The sequence below is a fragment of the Papio anubis genome, unplaced genomic scaffold (assembly GCF_008728515.1).
Source record: "Papio anubis isolate 15944 unplaced genomic scaffold, Panubis1.0 scaffold66, whole genome shotgun sequence".
NCBI lineage: Eukaryota > Metazoa > Chordata > Mammalia > Primates > Cercopithecidae > Papio > Papio anubis.
Window position 1 is genome coordinate 100,923 of NW_022166823.1, and position 23,852 is coordinate 124,774.

Genomic DNA, 23,852 nt, shown 5'->3' on the forward strand with positions numbered 1-23,852 from the left:
TTGCTTCAGAAGTTGCAAACCCCAAGCCTTGGCAGCTTCCATGTGCTGTTGGGCCTGTGGGTATGCAGATAGCAAGAGCTGAGGCTTGGGAACCTCTGTCCAGATTTCAGAGGATTTATAGAAACACTTGGATGTTCAGGCAGAAGTCTGCTGCAGGGGTGGAGCCCTCATGCAGAACCTCTACTAGGTCAATGGAGAGAGGAAATGTGGGGTTGAAGCCCCCAGAATCCCCACTGAGGCACTGCTTAGTAGAGCTGTGAGAAGAGGGCCACTGTCCTCCAGACCCTAGACCCACCAACAGCTTGCACCATGTGCCTGGAAAAGATGCAGGCACTCAATGCCAGCTCATGAAAATAGCCAAGTGGGCTATACGCTACAGAGCCACAGGGGCAAGGCCTTGGGAGTTCATCCCTTGCATCAGCATGGCCTGGATGTGAGACATGGAGTCAAAGGAGATTATTTTGGAGCTTTGAGATTTAATGACTGCCCTGCTGGGTTTCAGACTGGCATGGGGCCTGTATCCCCTTTGTTTTGGCTGATTTCTCCCTTTTGGAATGGGGGCATTTACCCAGAGGCTGTACCCCCATTGTATCTTGGAAGTAACTAGCTTGTTTATTAGAATATTATGCATCCATTACAAAAACAAGTTATAATCTTAGACTGGGAGGGATTTCCCCAAGGTAATGGCAAAGAAGAAAAATTAGTATATTAAAAATAAGAATATACATATCAAATTTTTACATTACTATGAGGTATATGATCATATTAGTATATGTAAAAAAAATTGAGGTATTTTAAAAGGTGACATTATGTTCCAGCTGACAGTATCAGGAAGGTAGATTGGCACGGCATGGCCTCAGCCTGTTTTTGTACAACCCAGGAGCCAAGAGTGCTTTTTACATTTTCAAAGTGGTGTAAGAAAAACAAAGACTATGTGACAAAGAGCACACGCAGCCAGGAAAACCTAAAGTATTTAATACTGGGACCTTTAGAGAAAAAGTTTAACTCCTACTCTCAAGGGTCATGTAGGACCCTGAATCTTGACCAAGATGGAAATGAACAATTATAGAAGTAAGTTAATTTGTTTTGAATTTTTTGTTGACTCTTTCTTCTTACCCAGCAGCATTCTTAGCTACACAGTTGCGACAGTGGCTTTTGATGTCAGTCTTGAGGACTCAAGAAACTATCAAAATGTTTCAATTCACACAAATGTCCAACTTGAAAATTCTACTTTAAGACTGTGGCTATGTCAAGAGACTGTTTCGGGCGAGAGTATGGGACAGAATGGGAAGATAAGAAGCTGGACATAAGAATACAAGCGTGTCTCACTTGAAAATGCTGCATGAGGAAGACCAGTTATAATGTTGGCATTGGTCATTTTTGATACTTACTTCAGCTGATTGGCTATTCTTATCTTTTAGGATTAATGGCTATCCATCTATGAATACCCAAGGACAGCTAAGCAGTCAGAATAGGTATCCATCAGATGAGAAACAGTATTCTAGAATATCCTTCAATTACACACATTTATTCTACACCTATTAGCTGCCTCAAGGTGAATGGAAGAGAGCAAAGATCATGCATCTATTACCCAATTCATTCAGAGAGAAAAGCAAGTCAAGGAAACTGACATAGAAGCATAATTGAGAGGTCTGAGGGGCAATCATGGGGCAGTGCCTCTGAAACAGACTGAATGAGCAAAAACAAACAATAGTAGGTGAATATGGAAAGTGAGAGCAGGTTGAGGGGACAAATACCTTAGGACCTAATAGGCCACTTTAAGTACTTTAAACTTACTATGTGTGAAATGGGGAACCACAGGAAAGTTTAAACAGAGAAGTGATGTGTTCTGACTCGTTCTAGAAGGGGCTCCATGGCTGTTGTGTTCCTGCAGCACAGTTCTTACCTGAACACCCATCTTTTGGGGTTTCCGTCTCCACCATCAAAAGCTTTTCTTCTCTCTCCAACTGGGATATTAGGTCTGGCTTGAAGGGCTGATGTGCTGTAAAGAAGGCAAGGAGAGCAAAAGTTTTTAAGTTTGATGACATTCAGTTGGACAAAACTAGACAAAAAGGTATACACAGACAAGTGTGACTTCCCCACATCCCTTCCACCCTGTTACCTTCCACTCACTCTAAGAAACTAACTTCATGATTTTCTATTTTTGAAATAGGCTCTTACTCTTCTGCCCATGCCAGCATGCAGTGGCATGATCATGGCTCACTACAACTGCAGCCTCAACCTCCTGAGCTCAAGCAATCCTCCCACCTAAGCCTCTACAGTAGCTGGAACCGTGGGTGTGCATCATTATGCCCAGCTAAATTTTTTGTAGAGACAGGGTCTCCCTATGTTGCCCAGGCTGGTCTTGAACTCCTGGGTTCAAGCAATCCTCTTGCCTCGGCCTCCTAAAGTGCTGACATTACAGGTGTGAGCCACTGTGCCCGGCCATTATTTTGGTTAAACCTTCCTTCTTGTATTTCTTCTTATAAAAATAAGTATATATATATATATATATATATATATATATGTCTGTACCCACACACTGTCTATTTACTTATTTTACCTTCTTTCTTAAATGAATTGTAGTATACTATTAATATTCTTTTGGACTTGGCTATTTTTAGGGAAAATTCCTAGAAATGGGTTGCTGGGGAAGGGGAAATACCTAGCTTTGTTAGATACTGTCAACTTGCCCTCCCTAAGGGTTGTACCAATTTGCATTCTTCCTTTCAATGCATGAGAGTTCCTCATTCCCCACAGCTTTGCCAAAAAATGTATATTGTTACATTTTTGAATTTTTGCCAATTTCATGGGTGAGAAATAGCATTTCAGTATAACTGTAATGAACATTTCTTTTGCAATAAACTGAACATCTATTCATATGCATACATATTTATATGTGTGTATATTTGTATGTATATATACACATACACACACACACACATATCCTAGCTCCATGTTCTGAGACAAAGAAACGTAGATACTACAATGACCATACCTAGCATCCAGACTTTGGCATTAAATACCATTCCCCAGTAAAAAAACAAAAACAAAATATGGATAATTGCAGAGCCAAGGCAAAGTACAGATGAGCACAAAATATTGTGCTCTGCCAATAAAGTAAGAAAGTGCTCAAAAAAAAAAATTGTGGACATGTTACAAGGTCACAGGAGCCAGCTTAAAGAGGCCAAACTTGGGACAATTTTAACATCTAAAAAGTTACAGTAATAAACTATAAACCTTTAAAAAATTTCACAAATCCCTACAAATAACAAATGAATTGATGCTTGAGAAGTGGGGGACTCTTGTTGACTGCAAGTTTATGCAGGTGCTGGCTGCTAAATGTGGAGGTGAAGTTAGAAAAATCGTCATTTTGTAACCGTCATGATAAGGACCAGATAAGGCAAGATCATCACCGGGTGCTAAATCTACAGGAAAATACTTGTGTTACCCTATGATTACAAATGGGAAAAAAAAAAAAGCAGTAATTATATAGTGGGGAAACTGCATAACATCGTGACTGAGTAAGCAAAGTTAACACCACCTTTGAGGGACAAATGACTCCATGTGCCTCCAGATGTGATTCCCTCAAAAGTGCACACTCTACCTACGTAGAGTTCCTGCTGCATGGATCATGTGAATCTAATTTTGTGGAATCATTAGGAATGTTCTATTAAAAATAAGGGAAGAGGTGATAATGTTCTTCAAAAATGTTACTGTCATGAAAGACGAAGAAATGCTGTGGAAATGTTCTAAATTAAAGAAGGCTAAAGAGACAGAACAACTATACTAGACTATAGACTAGATCCTGTTCTGGAGTGAGAAAAACAAGCTTTAAAGAATAAAATTAGGCCGGGCGCGGTGGCTCATGCCTGTAATCCCAGCACTTTGGGAGGCCGAGGAGGTCAGATCACCTGAGGCCAGGAGTTTGAGACCAGCGTGGCCAACATGGTGAAACCTCATCTCTACTAAAAACATAAAAATTAGCTGGGCGTGGTAGTAGATGCCTGTAATCTCAGCTATAGGTGGCTGAGACACAAAAATCACTTGAACCTGGGAGGCAGAGGTTTCAGTGAGCTGAGATTGCACTACTGCACTCCAGCCTGGGCAACAGAGTGAGACTCTGTCTCAAAAGAAAAAAAAAATTGATACATATATAAAATATATATATAAATGGCTTTATGGATAACGTTACAGCATAAATGATAAGATAAAAGCATTATATCTGTCCTGAGAATAGGTAAGAGAATATTCCTCTTTTTCTAAAACAGACTGTGCAGTAAAGGAAAGAATTAATCTTGTCCAAAGAGAGATCTGGATTTTGCCTTGGCTTCTGGAAGGTAATCTCTAAGTCCCTGGAATATTCTGCCCAATTAGAGTGTCTTTTGTTTACCCAGAAGCCTTGGGCCACACACCAGATAATTAAACAACTGATTTACAGTGGGGGCTTTGAGCCACGTGTTATTAGCTTAATCTCTGGAGAAACTGGAATCTAAGAGCAGCCACCCAGGTGGTCAATCATATCTAGGGAACTAAGCTCCAACAAAAACTCTGGACACCAAGGCTCGAATGAGCCTCTCTGGCTGCCAATGCTCCTTGTGTATTGTCACACATCGCTGCTTGGAAGAGTCAGTGCTGTCCACAACTCCACTGAAGATGACAAATGGAAGCTGACACCTGGAACACTCATGGACTCTGCTCCCTGGGCCTCTTCCCTAAGCTGACTTCAATCTGATTCCTTTCCCTATAATGAATCATTAACCGTGACAACTGCTTTCAGTGAGTTCTGTGAGTCCTTCTAGCGAATTATTGAGCCTGAGTGTGGGGCTCAATACTCTTGGGTCTTGGGGACTCCTAATCTTGCAATTGGTATCAGAGGTAAGAGGGAACTTGGGGACTCCTGAACTCTGCATATACACTGAAATATTTAGAGAAAAACAGCCATGGTATATTCACTACCCTCAAGTGGTTCAGAAAAAGATATTAATGACTATATATATTTTTTCATATACATACATAAGTATGTATGGAGAGAGAAAGAACATGAACATAAATGATAGAGCAAATAGGGTAAAATGTTATTAGAGGTGAATCTAGGTAGAATCTCGGTGAATCTATATGGGTATTCTTGTCCTTTTGTAAGTTTTCGGTGAGTTTAAAGTTATTTACAAATACATTATTTTTTTAAAAAACCGCTCTAAAAAGTCAAGTTCATCAACAGTTACTGGTGCCCTGAAAAAAAAACTTACTAATCTGAAATAACTTACTAAACTGTTAGATGGCAAATCAATGAAGCAGGACCATATTTACTATTCCAAGGATAGACTGGAAAGAACCGTCAGAAACACCTTGTCTGCGCTGCACAGGGATTATTAGGACTCTCAGGCACCCAATCTCAGAGAATAATTTCAGGGGCTTCAGAGTTTCTAACAATTGAGCACACAAAGACACCCCAGGAGACTGCCGTTGAGTTACCAAGAGCACCTATCCTCACCTACTAAGAGCAGGTTTCTGAAGTTCTCCAGCATCACATCTCGGTACAGTTTCCTCTGGACAGAGTCCAGCAGCCCCAGCTCCTCCTCGGTGAAGACCACAGCAACATCCTTGAATGTCACCATCTCCTACCATACCAAACACACACATACTAAGTTTACAGAAGAAGGGCAGTGCTGAGAAGGTGTAAAGGATGGGAAGCTGTTCTGGAGTCTGGGCAACTTGAATCAAATTTGCAGTTCTCTTCTGTTTGCCTTCTTTAATGCTAATACCACTCACCAAAAGGGCTGCAAGAAAAGAAATCCTTACACTTTAAAATTACTTCCTTTGGTTAGCACTTATAAGTAAGCCTCTGGAACTCTGTTGCACCCTAGGTTACCAATATTTTAAATTGTATTAATAATGTCATTTGCTCCACAAAAGCTTTCGTTCTAACAGTGACTGATGCTACCTGTTTCTCCTCATTTACACACACACATCACTTATTTAATTTGCCAGATTTACAGGGTATCAGTCATCCTTACCGCTCAAATATCTAGCTCATCCTCTGTGCTCATCTGGAGACTGTTGCAGTGATGGGCACAGCTCTGGAGCCTGACTGCCTGTGTCTGGATCTGGGCGCTCTGCCCAATGCTAGCTCTATGATCTTGGACAAGTTTCCTTCCTTCTCATTTGTATGGTGAAACTTATCCCATAAAGTCCTAGTAATAAAATGAATGACCACATGTAAAGCATTGAAAAGCAGTGCCTGGCACACAGTAAGTACCCAACAAATGTTAGCTACATTATTAATATTTTCATCGTATCTTCTATCCCATTTCTGGGCTGCAAAGTAATTCAGAAAACTAATGGTCTAGAATATAATGATTTGATCCAACTAAAGCATACTTAGTTTGAGGTTACCTATACGAACAATGTTGCAAAAACAACCTTTTGCATTGATGTTAGCCTCTGGAATTCTGTTGATTATCTCCTCAAAATAAATAGCAAAAAGTAAAAATGGCAATGCTGAAGAATAATGACCTTTAAAGTTCTGAAATCATAATGGCAGGTGTTTTCCCAAGACAGATTTTTGCCTTCCATCTTAGCCTTCTTCCAAGAAAGTATAAATCCTAGTCAACACTGGATATGAAAGCTTTTAAAAAAAACCTTTCATAATCTCACAAGTAAATGTGGGAAGTAAAAACCAGTTATTAAAAAAATTCTCACAAACTTATTAGTAATAAAGTTCATTCTCTTTGCACACATTTGCTGTTCATCTCTATTTCTTGTTTTGTAATAATAATTCATTTGGGGGACAATGAGGTCTTTTCTTCCATGGACATTGTAAATATTTTTCATTCCACTTTGCTGTCTTGCAACTTTTTGCTGTAGGATAATTTTAAATTTTTAAATGAACAACTGTTCATTCCCATATTTCTTCTGGCTGCAGTTCTGAGCACAACAACTTCAGCTCTAAATGCAGAACTCTGCTTTGGTTTGATTTGCTTTGCTTTTTTGTCAGTCTTTCCACCCCAGTGATATGCCTGAAACTCTTGACCCAGAAGGCAAAGGCTTTAGAGTTGGCCAGATGCTTATCTTCCTGTATGAACATGAACCTCTTATCTTCAAGGTAACAGTGCAAATGACTCTACGGTCCCCCTCTAACAGTCATCTGGGGCCATGAATAGTGTGACAGATGCAAAGTGCCTATACATCCTATGGTATGACTAAAAACTTTAAGAGCCTGTATTGCTCTAATAAAATTAATAATGAAACACACACAGACATACAAACATATATAAACACATAGCTACAGGTACTAAGAAGAATCCAGCTCTTCTTGTCCAAAAACATCTATTTTTTCCCCCAACTTTAGCTTCAATATAATCTTGTTAGACAAAACCATATTTTGTGTATTCCACCTGAGACATCACTTTGGAGAAAATATTTTTAGTTTGGAGTCCCTAGAACATTATGGACAAATAATATCAAAATTCTCTCAGATTGCTTTTTGAGTCAAGATTATTTGTAGGAAAACTGATAACTGCAATGTAAAACTGCAAGAATCCTCAGGAACTTAAAAGCTTGTGAGTTGGAAATAATTTAAAGAAAAGAGCCGGGCACGGTGGCTTAAGTCTGTAATCCCAGCACTTTGGGAGGCCGAGGTGTATGGATCACAAGGTCAGGAGTTCAAGACCAGCCTGACCAAGACAGTGAAACCCCGTCTCTACTAAAAATACAAAAAATTAGCTGGGTGTAGTGGCAGGCGCCTGTAATCCCAGCTACTTGGGAGGCTGAGGCAGGGAACTGCTTGAATCCAGGAGATGGAGGTTGCAGTGAGCCAAGATCACGCTACTGCATTCCAGCCTGGACCACAGAGCGAGACTCCATCTCAACTGAAGAAAAAAAAAAAAAAAAAGAAAGAAAAAGAAAAAGAAAAGGGGGGGAGAGGGATAACAACAGTTTACTTCAATAATATTAGATGATAAAAATTAACTGCTATTATTTTATGCAGATAAAAAGCCTAATTCAAAATTGTTATATATTACTGCAAGACTAGTTATATTTAAAAAAATGACCACGGACAAAAACAGATTTGTAAGCAGGGTAATAAGGTGTAGGATTTTAAAATTTCTATTCTTTTTTTGTACTATTATTTATGAAATAAATAATAAAACCCATTTACAACTAAAAGGAAATTTTAGAAAAGGACAAAAGCAAAAGCAAGAGCCTGATACATAAATGACACTAAATGCCTGTTGTCATTCTTTACCCTTGGCAAAGAAGGGGGAAAAAGATGTGTCCACTCACTGCAAAATGAGGTCACATGTAAAATAGCGGAAATGAAAACCAGCTCACCTGGAATTTGGTCATTTTTCTCTTTCTTGTTCTAGAGAAAGGCAGAGACCTGAGAAGGGAGAACAGGGTAATACGAAAGAAGCCACGATTAAAAGGGAAATGTATCTTTGTGCAAATTAGAAAAAGGTGTCCCGTCCCCCAGCAGATGTGGCCACACACCTGCGTTAAGGAGCAGGTAGCATGGGCTGGATTCCAGCTACCACGTGGCCCTCCTGGCAGGGTGCCCTCATGCATGGAGCAACCTGCACAGCTGTACCCAGTAGCCTCACATGCCTTACAGCTCCCAGCATGCTCATTCTGATCCTGGGAGAGGTGGGAAAGGAGAGGCAGTGGCATGTCACGTACCGGTTAAAAGTGGACTCTGGGAACAAAATGTCTATGTTGAAAACCCGGTGCTACTCTATACTTTCTGAGTAACCATGGTTAAATTCATGAACCTTTCTAATGTTTCAGTTCTGTCATCTGCAAAATCCAGACCATACAGTGCCAACAATATATGATTGTTATTAGGATTATCTGTGTGTACAGAGGAAACCCATTATAACTACACCAGGGATCTCTATTTCCTTGCAACTACAGAGATGCAGATAGTATTCTGTATCACAAAATTGCCCTGGGAAATGTATTTTGTAAGACATCTGGACAGCAGAGATTACTGCTCTGTCCCGGGAAAGTCACCCCTAACTTCTGGAATGTCTGTAGCTCTGGCTTCTTACTTTTATTTGTTGCCACGGTATATACTATATACATCGAGACCACCCTTATGAAAAATACAGTGGCTAGTAAATACTCCTCCTGAGCTCAGGGGAAGTTCAGTGGTACATCCCTTTTCCCACAGGGTACAACAAAAGACTAATGAAACCTGTGAGACTACTACGTTTCTTAAACAACAATGTGATCCTCTGTCTAGCTATGACAAAATCTCATTGGTGATGAGAACATCTAGCCTTCAGCAGTAAAAGAGCTGAGGTTTCTTTCACTTATCCAGTATTTATGGATCACCTTCTAAAAGGGATATAGTGCCCAGATAGATGCCAGGGTAGAGGGTGCATGGAGTCCTTTGAGAGAGCATGGAAGGGCCCTCAAACCCATACATGATGAGGGAGGATGGATGAGGATGGAGAAAATGAGGGCTATCTTAGTGTTGGAAGCTGACTGACCTATATTTGCCGCTCAAAGAGAAAGGAGTCATCAGACTATTGAAACAGAATGAGAGTTAGTGGGTATCTAGGGCAAGAGAGGAGGCAGAAAATGTGGTGAGAAGACCAACGCATATGCTTTAGAGGAACTAACTCCCTCAGTTAATCCCACAACCACCCAAGAAGTTGGGACAATTTGTAACTCCTTTTACAGTTGAGAATACTGAGGCATCAATATTTTAAGCGGCTTTGCCATTTTAGCTAGCAGAACAGCCAGGACTATTAGCCCAGGGTCTGTGTTCTCAATTACTAGGACAGTGGCTCTTAAGCTGCCAGCTAACCAGTATCAATGGGGAGGTTTAAAAAAGAATACCAACGCCCAGACCCAAGTCCAGGATCCATAAATGAGGATCTGTGGAAGAAGAGTTTTTATGAAATTCCCCAGATGACTACAGTGTGCAGAGAGGATTGCAAACCACAGACCGGGACATAAATAGAGGCAGTCTGCAGGATAAGTCCATGCAATTAACCACTAGGCCATTTGGCCTCTCAAGAAAATTGTCAGAGAACATTCAAGCCAGGAACAGAGAAGGGCCTGGGAGCCAGACCTCTTGATTCCCAGATCCCCATTTCTCTCTTTTAAAAGATACTCTTGGAGCTGTCGCTAAGAGGAAGGAGCAGTAACATGCACTGTAGATGTCTGCAGGCATGCACTCTGTGTGAAGATAGCCTTCCAGTTTAGACCTCTCTGATCACCTTTATCAAGCACGGGGTCACTAATCAGCCAAGGGACTTTGAGAATTCAAAAGAAAAGGGAATTCTTGTTAAATATGAAGTCACACAGTGGCCATCCTATAGACTATTGTTGCTTCTTCATGTTTGATAGAATTAAAGCCTGATTATGTTGCTTTCTTGGTTAAAACATTTGCATAGCTGCCTTTGGGATAAAGTCTAGATTCTTAGCAAGCCACACAGGAATCTTTCATGTCTGTCTGCTCATGTTCTCTGCAAATCTTCTCTCCCCTTTGATCTCCAGCCGTGTAAATCACTTGATCTCATAAAAACGTCTCCAGGCCCTTGCATGTGCCATACCTCCTGTACTCCTCTTTTCACTTAGAGCCGGGGTTGGAAAGCTTTCGTAAAATGGACAGATAGTGAGTATTTCAGGCTTTGTGGGTCACATGCTGTCTCTGCGCAATATTGTTCTTTCTTTTTACAACCCTTCAAATGTAAAAACCATTCTTAGCTGAAGAGGAGACACACAAAAACAAGCCACAGGCAATTTGCCCACCTGCATCACAGATCCCCTTAGCTTTTAACACTGAGCTTGTATGTGCTCTGCTCTATGATACCTTTAAGAAGGTTTTGCTGCAGGATTATTAGCTCCTAAAGCCCATTTCGCCAGCCTAATGAAAGCAGAATGCTTTGGCCAAGAGCCCAGGCTACAGAATCAAGCTGCCAAGCTTTAATCCTGACTCCACCACTTACTGGCAGCATAAACTGACACACATTAATTAACCTCTCAATGCCTCTGTTCTTCATCTGTAAAATGAAGATAAAAGTTGGGTTGTTATGTGAGATAAATGAGTTCAATACATCATAATACATCATACTATTCATCATACATCATAATATTAGAAAGTCAGTGTGAGTGGTAATAAAATCTGATCAACGTTAGCCGTTGTTACTACCATCCTCATTGTTATCACTATGAAATAAATCATTTGGTGGGTGGCTTCAGCATCCCACCAAAACTGATCAGAGATAAGGGACAGAGAATATTCACATCTTTTATTTCTCCTACATCTATTTTCAGAAAATTTGAATACACTCTCACTGAGTTGAAGGTCCCTATTCCTGCTGCCTGCTGGAAAGCTGCACCAACCACAGACAGGTACCAAATAATTCCTCTCTGCCAATCCCTATGTTTGGTTATAAGCAAATGGAGAATTTGACACAGTTCCCACTACACAGAAATCTGTAGCCAAATGGGAAAGACAGATCAGAAATAAGCAGCAGAAGCATCGGCGAGCTCAAAGACAGGTCAGCAGAAACAATCAAACCTGAAGCACATGAAAACAGTGTGCATTCTGTTAGTGATAGAGTGCTCTACAAATGTCAATGAGGTCAAGATGTTGATAGCATTATTCAGGTCTTTTGAATCCTTCCTGGTTTTCAGTCTTCTTGTTCCGATTATTGGTAAAAGAGTGTTGAGATTTCTACATAGAACTGTGGGTTTCTCTATTGTTTCTTTTAATTCTGTCAGTTTTTCTTCATGTAACTGTTGTTTTGGGGGTACACATTTAGGATTGTTACGTCTACTTGGGGAACTGACCCTTGGCATAGTGTCCCTCGGCATCCCTGCCCGTGGTCTGAAGTCTTTGATATTAATATAGCCACTCCGTAGTATAGCTCCTTTTCTCTTTTTAACTTTCAAACTAATTATGCCCTTGTATTTAAATGGAGTTCTTTCAGACCGCATATACTTGGTTCTTGCTTTTTATCCAATCTTACAATCTCTTTTAATTGATGTATTCAGGCCATTAGCATTTCCTATAATTACTGATATAGCTGGATTTCTGTATACCATTATCTTTTTTCCTGTTTGTCTTCCCTGATTTTGTCCCTCTATTACTCCTTTTTCTGCCTTCTTTTGGGTATTTGATTTTTTGTTTGTTTGTTTTGTTTTTATTTACTATTCCATTCATTTTATCTATTAGCTTTTGGCTACATGTCCTTTTTTTTTTTTTTTCCAGTGGTTGCTCCAGGGTTGTAATATACATATCTAATCTTTCACAGTGTATTTAGCATTACTGTTTTACTACTTTTTGTAAAATACAGATGCCTTACCAACAAATAGTTCCCTTTACCTCCCCACTTTGTTTCATTTGTATATACTACTCTATATAACATAAACCTCTAGTCAAGAAAGTTATAATTTCTATTTAAAGTCATGCATATTTTAAAGAGTAGAAAAACTATTTTATATTTGCCAAAAAACTTAGTATTTCTGGTGCTGTTTCATCATTTCTGAAGTTCCTAGTTTCCATTTAGCATCATTTCTATTCAGCCTAAAGAACTTCCTTTAGTGCTCCTTTTAGCACAGGTGTGGCATTTTTTCCCTTCATTCCTGAAGGACATTTTCCTTGGATATAGAATTTTGTACCGACAACTCCTTTAAGAATCTTAAAGATGATGTTCCAAAGTTTTCTGGCCTCCATGGCTTCCCATGAGAAATCTACATATATCTGAATCATTGTTCTACCAGATATATAATGTGTCATTTTCTCTAGCTATATTCAAGAATTTTTGTTTATTTTTAATTTTCAGAAGTTTGATTATGATGTATCCAGAAGTGATTTTCTCTGAGTTTATCGTATTTGGTATTCAATGAGTTTCTGGAATCTGTAAATTTATGTCTCTCACCAAATCTGGGCAATTTTCAGCTAGTACTTCCAAATAAACATTTCTCTCCTCCCCTCCTGAGACTCCAAAGACAGGAGTATTCGACTTCTGATATCGTCCCACAGGTTCCAAAGGCTCTGCTCGTTTTTTTTTTTTTCAATGTTTTTTTCTCTCTGTTGCTTAAATAGCATTTTTATACTAATCTGTCTTCAAGTTCACTGATTCTTTCTTCTGTCATCTCCAGTCTGCTACTGAGCCCATTGAATAATTTTTTTTTACCTCAGATGTTATCTTTTTCATAAAACAAATCTTAATTTCCTAAGAATTCAAATCAGACAAAGTGTTTTCTCTAACTATAATAGATTTAAAGTAGAAATGAACAAGAAAAGGATATCTGGACAATCTCCAAATGTTTGGAAATTAAGCAGCATACTTCTAAGCAACCAATGAAATTAGTTACAAAAGATATTAGATGCAGTGAAGTGGAAATACTTTTTAGAAAATAAATTAGAGCATATTTTAAATGGAATCAAGACTGAAATGCAACATATCAAAATGTAAGAGATACAGCTAAAGCAGGTATTATAAAGAAATGTGTAGCAATGATGCATATATTAGAAAAGAGGTCTTAAAGGCAAACAGAAAAAAGAATATAATAAACCTAAGACAGAAATCAATGACATTGAAAACACAAAAACACTAGACAAAATCAAGCCTAGCAAAATACGGCTGGGCCAAATCCAGCCCACTGCTTGTTTTTGTACAGGATGTAAGCTAAGAATTTTACTTTTTAACGGTTGAAAAAAAATCCTAAAAAGATTATTTTGTGATGTGACAATTACATGAAACTCAAATTTCAGTGTCCATAAAGTTTTACTGTAACACAGTCATGCTCATTTGTTTATGTACAGCCTATGACTGCTTTTGCATTACAGCAGCAGGGCTATGTAGTTATAACAGAGACCATAGGTGGCACTCTCATTTCTTCATATTGTTGCTAAGCATAATTTAAACCACAGTGACTCAGCATTAGGTTAACTCAATTGGGTTAAATGCCATTAATTGAACAGCATTTCAAGTACCATATGTATTGCTGTACCACTACACTTTAATTTCTGTATTACTAGTACACGCTTATCAAGCCAAACAAGAAAAAAAAAAAAAAAAAAAAAACCAGAAAAACATACTTTGTTACACTTTGAAGGCACAATGGAGGTGAAATATTTTGTTAATGAATTAGATGACAAAGCTTATCATGCTTATTGTGCTTCCTATGCAGTGACAACATATCTATGCTAAAATAATCAGACATATGTCAACACTGTCACACTAAGCACTCATCACAATAGTCTCAATTCACAATAAATGGTCAGAAAAAGTAGAAAATTTTAAATAAAATGTCTCATCAGAGCAGAATTTTTTCACACACAAAAAAAATGAAAATGAGGTAGCAACTACAGTACATTTCGATATTCAGATATTCAGTTTCTTTTCTTTTTTCCTGTTTTAATTAACCACAATCCCAAACTATGTAAGATATTTTCTAATGAGCGAGTACAGAAAATGGTATCAAAAGTGCAACACGTTTAAGGCAGATTTGAAAGCCTTTCCATTTCTAATGCAGATCTGCTCAATATGTTTCACATGTAAGTAAACCAGTGGCTTTTATTTGCATTTTAATTGCTAGCACTGGCCATTTTAAAAGACAAACTATTTTTGGATAAAACCAATTTTTCAGACACTAAAATAAATTACACTGAAGCATGCAACCTTTTGAAATCTATTTTTTCATTGTCAATATAGCGCATCCCATTATTTCAGATCTTAAACATAATTAAATGTCAGAAAATGTCAGTGAGTTATCTTTCAGTAATGATTTGCTAATTATTCCACTTGGGCACTTTAAAAATCTTTAGATACTACAGTCTTTTGCTTCAAGATCTTCAAGTTTGGTAAGTTTAATCGATATTCAGCTTCTATTTCTGCCCCAAGCAAGGAAAGTAATTTACCAGTGATGAGTTAATTAAATCATGTTTGATTGTAGAAGGAAAAAAAATGTGTCCAGATAAAATAAATTTGTTTACAATTATTAGACTTTGGGCAAGACCAACTGCTCTAAGAGTTGAGGACAATGGGAACAACATTATGGACCATTAAAATACAAGGGAAATGATTCTGATAAATTTTATTTGGCTCTTGATGATTTCACAGATGTTACTAATGTTGCTCAGATGTTGTGTATTTAAGGAATCAATGCCAAGTTTGAGGGGTTGAATAATTAGCCTCTAGGAACAGTCTATATGGAACAACCACAGGTGAAAATATTACCGAAGAAGGTGCAAATATTAATTCAGTAAACCTGAGGCAGTTTTAAATGATGTGTTAAAATTGATAGTGGTAAAAGATATGTTGGAGCAGAAAGAGGCAGAGGTTGGATTTATAAAAACGTGTATTTAAAGCCTATGGTTACTCATTGTATTATTCATCAGCAGGTACTCTGCAGAGAATATTTTAATCTATCATGTGCTATTGAACCAATAATGGCAACAGTGAACTTCATTCAAACTCAAAGATTTAACCATCATCAGTTTCATGAATTTCATGAGAAGTAGAAAAATCCTGACTTGCCCTACCACATGAGAGTTCAATGTCTGAGCAGCAATAAAGTTTTATTGTGATTTTTTTTAAATCTCAAGGCTGAGACTGAAATATTTCTGAGTAAGAACTTCCCTCAAGCGTGAGTGACATTGGAAATTAGCTTTAGCTGCAGACTTGATAATGTTTCTTAATGAATTCAATCTAAAATTAGAAGGCAAAACAGTACTTATTTGTGAAGCATACAGTGTAGGAGAATTATTTCAAAGACAATTAATGTCTGAATCACAGGTAATGCTAAGCTACTTTACAAATTTCCAGTGCTGTCAAAAGTTGTTATCTCAATTCTCACATAAATTTGTAGCATATATATTATCTGAGCCCAAACTTCAGAATTGTAACAGTGTTTTCAGACCTTGATGCAAGTGCAAAGGACCTTTCCACATTTCAAAGTCCATTTCACTGCACACTGCATAATTCTCCCAACCTTCCACTGGAAGTGATTATTCTGAAATGTAGTGACAAACTAAAAGGTAAATATCAAGAGTCTACAAGAATTCTTTAAATGTCTTCTGTATTAGTTTCTATTGCTGCTATAATAAATTACCACAAACTTGGTGACTTAAAATAATGCAATTTATTCTTTATTAGTTATGGAGATCAGAAGTCTAAAATCAGTTTCCTTGGGTTAAAGTCAAGGTGTCAGCAGGACTGGTTGCTTCTCACCGGAATCCATTTCCTTGCCTTTTCTAATTTCTAGAGGCTGCTGGAATTCCTCGGCTTATGGCTGCAGCACTCCAATTTCTGCTTCTGTTAATCATGTCACTTTCTTCTAACTGTGATCCTTCTGCTTTTCTCTTATAAGAATCCTTGTAATTACACTGGGCCCAACCAGATAATCCAGGATAAACTACACATCTTAAAATCCATAAGTTTAATCACACCAGTAAATCTCTCATACCATGTGAAGTAACATTCACAAGCTCTGGAAATTAGGATATGAATATATTTAGGGAGTCATTATTCAGTTTACCACATCTTTCAACTCATTAATATTCACAATTGAAATCATTTGCTTGTGGATTAGTATCAGTACTTGGTAGGACCTATTTGTTTAAAAAAGTTCTTTTCAAAGATAAAATACATAAAATCTCATTACAAATCAGCATTAACAGATGAACATTTACAGTCAATTTTGATGACAGGGAATAGCAGCCTTGAACTTCAATTAAGTTGTACTCAATCATTATATCTTAAATTTTGTCAATTAAAGTTTCCTCTCATTATATAAATACCTAAATAATAGTACTGATAGTTCTAGTTAACTGGAAAAACGGAAATATTTACAGTCTGGGCCTCAAAAAACAGGTTTGCCGGCTCCTGGACAAAATTAATTCAACCCACAGGGGATTCTTTGCAAAGACTAGTAAAAATTAAACTCTAGATGAAGAACAAAAAAGACACAAATTACCAAAATCGAGAATGAAAGAAGAGATATCACTACAGACTTAACAGGCATTAGAAATATAAATGAATGCACATTAATGAATTCAAAGTGATAGATGAAATGGTTTAATTCCTTGAAAGACACAAACACAAAATACTGATGAGAGAAATCAAAGAGAAAAATGAAAAACATCACTCACAATTCTACATACTGCATTGATTCGTTCATGTGATGTTACGGAAAAGGCAATGGGGTTGGGGAGTAAACCAGGGGTTTCCTGGGGTTAAGAGCTGGGGAAGAGTTTGACTACAAAAAGGTACCACAAGGGCATGTTTCTGGGCAATGGAACTCTAGTGAATCTTGATTGTGGTGGTGAAGTCTACATGACAATGCAATTGTCAAAACTCAGAAATGTACACCAAAAAGAATAAATTCTCCATAAGTAGATAAGTTAAACAACAAATGTTAAAAAATTAAATAAGGCTGTTCTACAGGTAGTTGTCAAACTTTTAAGTGCACAACAATCACCAGCTCCAGTAAAAGTGAAGCAGAAAAAACATTTGACAAAATACAACATCCACTCATGACAGAACTTTCGCAGACTAAAAATATAATGGAACTTATAAAAATGCTTTCCCCTATGATCAGAAACAAGGCAGAGATGTGTACTCTTGACATACCTATTCAACACTGTACTGAAAATCAGCCAGTGTAGTGAGGCAAGAAAAAGATTAGATTAGAAAGGAATACAGATTAGAAAGGAAGAAGTCAAACTGACCCTATTAATAATACACAACATGTGTCTCTACAGAAAATCCCAAGGAATCTACCAAAAAACAAAAATTTCTAGTGAGTATAGCAACACCAGAGAATACAAGGTCAACGCACAAAAATCAGGTGTGTTTCTATACACTAACAATGTACAACTGGAAACCAAAATTTTTATTTTTTTATTATTATTATTATTTTTGAGACGGAGTCTTGCTCTGTTGCCCAGGCTGGAGTGCAGTGGCCCAATCTCAGCTCACTGCAAGCTCCGCCTCTTGGGTTCACGCCATTCTCCTGCCTCAGCCTCCCGAGTAGCTGGGACTACAGGCGACCATCACCAGTACCGGCTAATTTTTTTGTATTTTTTAGTGGAGACGGGGTTTCACCATGTTAGCCAGGATGGTCTCAATCTCCTGACCTCATGATCCACCTGCCTCAGCCTCCCAAAGTGCTGGGATTACAGGCGTGAGCCACTGCACCCGGCCGGAAACCAAAATTTTAAAACAATATGATTTAAAATAGCTCTAGAAGAATAAATTATACATTATGTAATGTAACATATGTCTAAACAAAACGTGTAGATCTGTATTCAGAAAATCATGAAACACTAATGCAAGAAATTAAAGAACACTTAAATGAAGGGACATGTTATATTCATGAACTGGAAAACTCAATGTGATAAACACAGATCTACTGATTTAACACAATGTCAATGAAAATCCCAGCTAAATATTTGGTAGATGTAAATAAGCCAATTCTAAAATGCATATGGAAAGGCAAAGGAACCAGAATCGCTAAAAACAATTTTGGAAAAAAAGAATAAATTGGGAGGAATCAAACTATCCAGTCTTAAGATTTACTATCAAGCTACAGTAAATATGATATCTTGGTACTGGTGAAGAGATATACACATAGATCAATTTAGCAGAACACGGTACAGAAATAAACCCGAACAAGTGGTGTTGGGGTGGTTGGTCATTCATATGTAAAGAAATATACCCCAACTTAACCATCACATATTATAAAAAAGTTAACTCAAAATGGATCACAGATTTAAGTGTAAAACCGTAAAACTTCTAGAACAAGAGAAAATCTTCATGACCTGCGGCTAGGCAGGCTTCTTAGAGATGACATCAAAAGCACAATCCAAAAAAGATAACATTGATAAATCAGATGTCATTAAAATTAGAAACTTTTGTAAAGACACTATTAAGAGAATGAAAAGACAAGCTACAGGCTGAGAAGAAATATTTGCAAATCACACATCCAACAAAGGACTTACATCCAGAATATATAAATAGCTCTCAAAAATCAACAATAGGAAAAATATAACCCAATGTAAAACTGGGCAAAGCATGCATACAGACACTACAGCAAAGAAGATATAAGGCTGGCAAAGAAACAACAACAACAAAAATATCTGCTGAACACCATTAGCCATTAGGGAAAAGTAAATTAAAGTCACAATGCTTAGAATGGCTAAAATTTAAAAAAAAAATAAGAAAAATACTAAGTGCTGATGAAGATGTAAATAAACTGGAACTTTCTACATCATTAGTGGGAATGCAAAATGGTACAGATACTACAGTTTGGCAGTTTCTTAAACATACATTTTCCATATGACTCAGTAACCCCACTCCTGGCTTCATACCCTACAGAAATAAGCACAAAAAAAACTGTACATGAATGTTTATATCAGCTCTCTTCATAAATGCCAAAAAGTGGGGGAAAAAGTCTATCAACCAGTGAATAGATAAACTGTGATATATGCATAAAGTGGATACTTCTGTTAAACAGAAGTAAACAGAAATGAAGTATTGATACATACAACAACTTGGATGAATGTCAAGAGCAATTTGCTAAGTAAAAGAATCCGGTCTCAAATTTTACATACAGCATCAGTTCATTTACATGACATTCTCAAAAAGACAAAAATAGAGTTTTAGTGGTGATGGTAGTTGCCAGTGGTTACAGATATGGTGAGGGGTGATTATGAGGGAAGACATGAGGGGAGTTTTTGGGGTGACAGAACTGTTCTTTTTCTGACTATGGTAGTTGTTATACAAACTATACCTGTGTTTAATAGAATTGTACACCAAAAATAACAAAATAGCCAATTTTACTGTAGAAACATTTTTTAAAAACTTGTTTTAAAAACCTGGAAACACGACCTCAGTTATAAGGCATGGTCTATAAATGTTATCATTTCTTTTTTTTTTTTTTTTTTTTGAGACGGAGTCTCGCTCTGTCGCCCAGGCTGGAGTGCAGTGGCGCAATCTCGGCTCACTGCAAGCTCCGCCTCCCGGGTTCACGCCATTCTCCTGCCTCAGCCTCCCGAGTAGCTGGGACTACAGGCGCCCACAACCGCGCCCGGCTAATTTTTTGTATTTTTAGTAGAGACAGGGTTTCACCGTGGTCTCGATCTCCTGACCTTGTGATCCACCCGCCTCGGCCTCCCAAAGTGCTGGGATTACAGGCGTGAGCCACCGCGCCCGGCCAATGTTATCATTTCTAACAACTGGTTTCTTAGGAAATTTTTTTTAGATTATCAAAACATAACCAATCATTGTTCTTCAACTCTTCAATACTCTGAAATAGTTGGTGGATTCTATAACCTACCAATATTCAGTGAGATTAAGGAATATCTCCAGGGGTTATTCCTATTCTATTTTGATACCTAATTCCAATTCTACACTGCAAATCCTTGATGCCAGCTGTCTGTTGAGTAGCTACTCTAACCATAAACCTTTAACAACCTTGTACGGTGTACTGGGCACACAAAGAAAAATATGACATGGTCCTAGAAATAGAAGAACTTTCAGTGTATAGATATAGATACAGAGAAATAAGAAACAAAGAGCTACAAGACTTAGGCAAGGCAAACTCTATACTGGAACACAAAATTCATCACCATCCTTCTCCAATATACAACTCTCTTGCATCCCCTAGCTTTCCCAAGTAAGGACCATTCTGTAAGTTGCAACGAATGAAAACCTTAGAGTAGCTGCTGGCATTTCCCTTTCACGGTCTTGGATATAAGCAATTTATGATCCTCAATGTTTGACAATTATGACAATCAATCAAACAATATTATACTAAGTCGATGTTAGAGATTTGCTTTAAAATACTGAAACAAAAAAATAGGGACGGGGCGTTGATACAAGATTGGCAAATGTTAACAAGGGTTGAAGCTGGGTGATGCTTCCACAGAATTATTTTAGTCATATTACATTTGGCTATGCTTATAAATTTCCGTAGTAAAAACTTAAGGGAAAATTAAAGCTATGAAGCTTATTTGGTTAAACATAGGTAAAAATTCAAAAAGAAGTCTACCGAAGAGGAAAATATTGAAATATTAATATTGTTATTGTTATAGCTTGTGGTTAGCATAATTTTTTTCTTTTACACTTTCTATACTTTCTTAATCTTTTACAATATGCAATCATTTATATAATTAGAATGTGAACCATAAATATTTCAAGTGAAATTAAATTACAGATAACTAAAACGACATCAAAAATTCAAAGCTCATTAACTTCGCTTTCAGGGTCCTCTAGAAAAATCCAAACATGTCTTCTGAAGTTGATACTAAACACATCAAGAACTAAAGCAATGGATGGAAACTATTTGAATTCAAATCCCAGCTCAGGCTCTTACCACCTGGGTGACCTAAACCAGCCTATGCTCTGTGTCTGTTTGCTTATCTTTAAGATGAAAATGGTAGTACCCAACCCAGCCTCAAAGGGCTCTTGTGAGGATTAAATACGTTAATTCATATCAAACTCTTAGAATAATCAACACTAAATGTTTAAATACTGTCTTTATTACTCATACCCAAGTACTCCCTCATCCGTTTCTGCATTTATTGAACAACTATCAGGGCATCTTCGAGCAGAATTGCCCAAGGAATGAAGGAAATATCGTCTCCCCTGGAAAGAAAGGATGATAAGTACTACTCAGGTGAGACTCCGCTGCCAACTGCCAAAGGATCATTCTCTCCTTCTCCCTGCAGCCTTTTTCAAGAAGTCAAGGCTAAAGAAGGAAAGGAGGATGGGAGAAATCAGCACTGCTGCATGAATTACAGCGGACTACCCAGAGAGCCGGGAGTGAACCTCTCCTAAAGAAAAATCTCTCACTGATCAGAAAAGGGCCAGGGATACTCTGCAGCTGGAGCTCTGACCCCATCCTGGGTTCACAGACGCTTTCAGGGAACTGAGTGCTTCTCAGAAAATGAAAAAGTGCTAATAACAAGAGACCCATCTTTTACCATCTGTCAGGCTCTGTTCTAACTCTTTTTATTTAACTCTCAAAAGAACTCCATTAGATAGGTATTAGTACCATTTTTTAAGAAAAAGAAACATAGGCAGAGAGATTAAGATATGCGCCTGTTATTACACTGCTATTAAGTGGCAGAGCTGGCTGATGGCCAGGGGAAAGGGCTGGGGGAGCACAGAACCCAGGAGATCCCCAGTCCCTGCGATGTAGGATCCTGGACTCCCAGCGCTAAGTGGGGATGCGCCAGCCGCCCCACACTGGAGAAGGCTCATTCAAGAAAACACAAATCCCGCCCTTCGCCGCAAGTGGATTCTCCTCCCCTAGAGCGACTGCCCGGTTGCTACCGGCCCCCAGCAAAAGGAACATCAGTATGGACAGAAGGAGCAGGACGCAGGGCGGGGAGGGCTCACCTTTCTGGGAGGAACGAAGGCCGCGGCCTAGCGTACCTGGGGCGGAAGTGGCTCTGCCTGCAGAGACCTCCTGGACTACGCTTCCCAGAATTCCCGACGGGATCAGGGAGCCGGCCTCAGCCTCCTAGAGCGGAAGTTGCCCGACTACACGGGGCTCCCAAACTACACTTCCCAGAATTCCTAGAATAACTCTCCACCTCTCTGCCTGCCTGGGACGCAAGTGCAGGCTGCCAAGCTGACAGCCCGGATCGTATTTCGAGTGTGCGGATCCCAAAGGAATTCCTTAACTCCCCCTTCCCGGAACCGAAATGCTTCCAAAGACAGAGAGCTCGTATATATGTTTCTCTATTTTCCCCAGCGGACCGTGCATGAAAGGCGCCTTTCCTGGCGCGTGTGTCTCTGACCCTGTGGATCTTATGGACAATTCCCGGAATTTCTTGCAGGGCAGCACTTCCCCTTAAGTCGTCTCTTTCTCGTTTGGATAGTCAGTATTTGTATAGTCACTATTCTCTTTTGGTTAGCCGTCTAATTTTCTACTGCTAGTCCAGCTCTACTGCCTTCCCCCTAGAGTTTGAAATTTATTTTTTCTTCAAAAGCGACACAAACCCAAATAAACTCAACCAAATCGGACTTTATCTACCTACCTATCTACCAACCAAGAAAATATCCCATAAAGGAGAGAACGGAGAAGCTTGCAATACAGGAAGAAAAAAAAAAAGAATTACAGAACGGAAGCGATGTGTGCGCTAAAAATGCAGGTACTGAAAGGAAATTGGGCTGACTTGTACTGGACACCGAATTTAAGGAATACAGGATCTCAACCTTTCTTTGGATTACTTTTTTATTCCATTTTGGTGTGGATGCGTCTGAAACTGATAGTGCTGTTGCTACCTACCATAATGTGTTTGTTGCAAGATCCACAAGAACGTGGATGCCAAGAATCCACAGAAAACAGATGCAGCCGTTGATGAGGCCATAAGCAGAAACAGCAATCGGTTCCCACGTTTCCTCTGCTTTAACTACTGATGATGAAATGCGAGTCACTGGCCGGGCGCGGTGGCTCACGCCTGTAATCCCAGCACTTTGGGAGGCCGAGATGGGAGGATCACGAGGTCAGGAGATCGAGACCATTCTGGCTAACACGGTGAAACCCCGTCTCTACTAAAAATACAAAAAATTAGCCGGGTGCGGTGGCGGCCACCTGTAGTCCCAGCTACACAGAAGGCTGAGGCAGGAGAATGGCATGAACCCGGGAGGCGGAGCTTGCAGTGAGCCAAGATTGTGCCACTGCACTCCAGCCTGGGCGACAGAGCAAGACTCCGTCTCAAAAAAAAAAAAAAAAAAAGAAAGAAAGAAATGCGAGTCATAAGCCAAATGGAAGGGCTGTAGTGATACAGATAAAATGTTACTATTATGGGAAGGGATACGTCCCTTGTAAAATCTTGAAATTTTTTTCTTCTTTGAGAAAAATCTATCACC

The 23,852-nt window shown here is 38.7% G+C and overlaps 1 protein-coding gene across 5 annotated transcripts in view; it reads right to left on the reverse strand.

Annotated features, from left to right (window-relative positions):
* Nucleotides 1-23,495, reverse strand: part of LOC101010104 (zinc finger protein 112) — a 31,594-nt gene extending 8,099 nt beyond the window's left edge. The window contains exons 1-4 of one of the 5 annotated variants that reach the window (XM_003915672.3): nucleotides 22,374-23,495; nucleotides 8,335-8,383; nucleotides 5,495-5,621; nucleotides 1,907-2,002 (exon numbers count right to left, since the gene is read on the reverse strand). In XM_003915672.3, coding sequence (XP_003915721.1) covers nucleotides 1,907-2,002; nucleotides 5,495-5,621; nucleotides 8,335-8,349 — 238 coding nt within the window. In that variant the 5' untranslated portion in view covers nucleotides 8,350-8,383; nucleotides 22,374-23,495. Of the gene's footprint in view, nucleotides 1-1,906; nucleotides 2,003-5,494; nucleotides 5,622-8,334; nucleotides 17,881-22,373 lie in introns of those variants that run through there. The other 4 variants (XM_003915671.3, XM_009194686.4, XM_021931166.2 and 1 more) reach the window with 4 other exon arrangements.
* Between the last annotated feature and the right edge of the window lie 357 nt (nucleotides 23,496-23,852).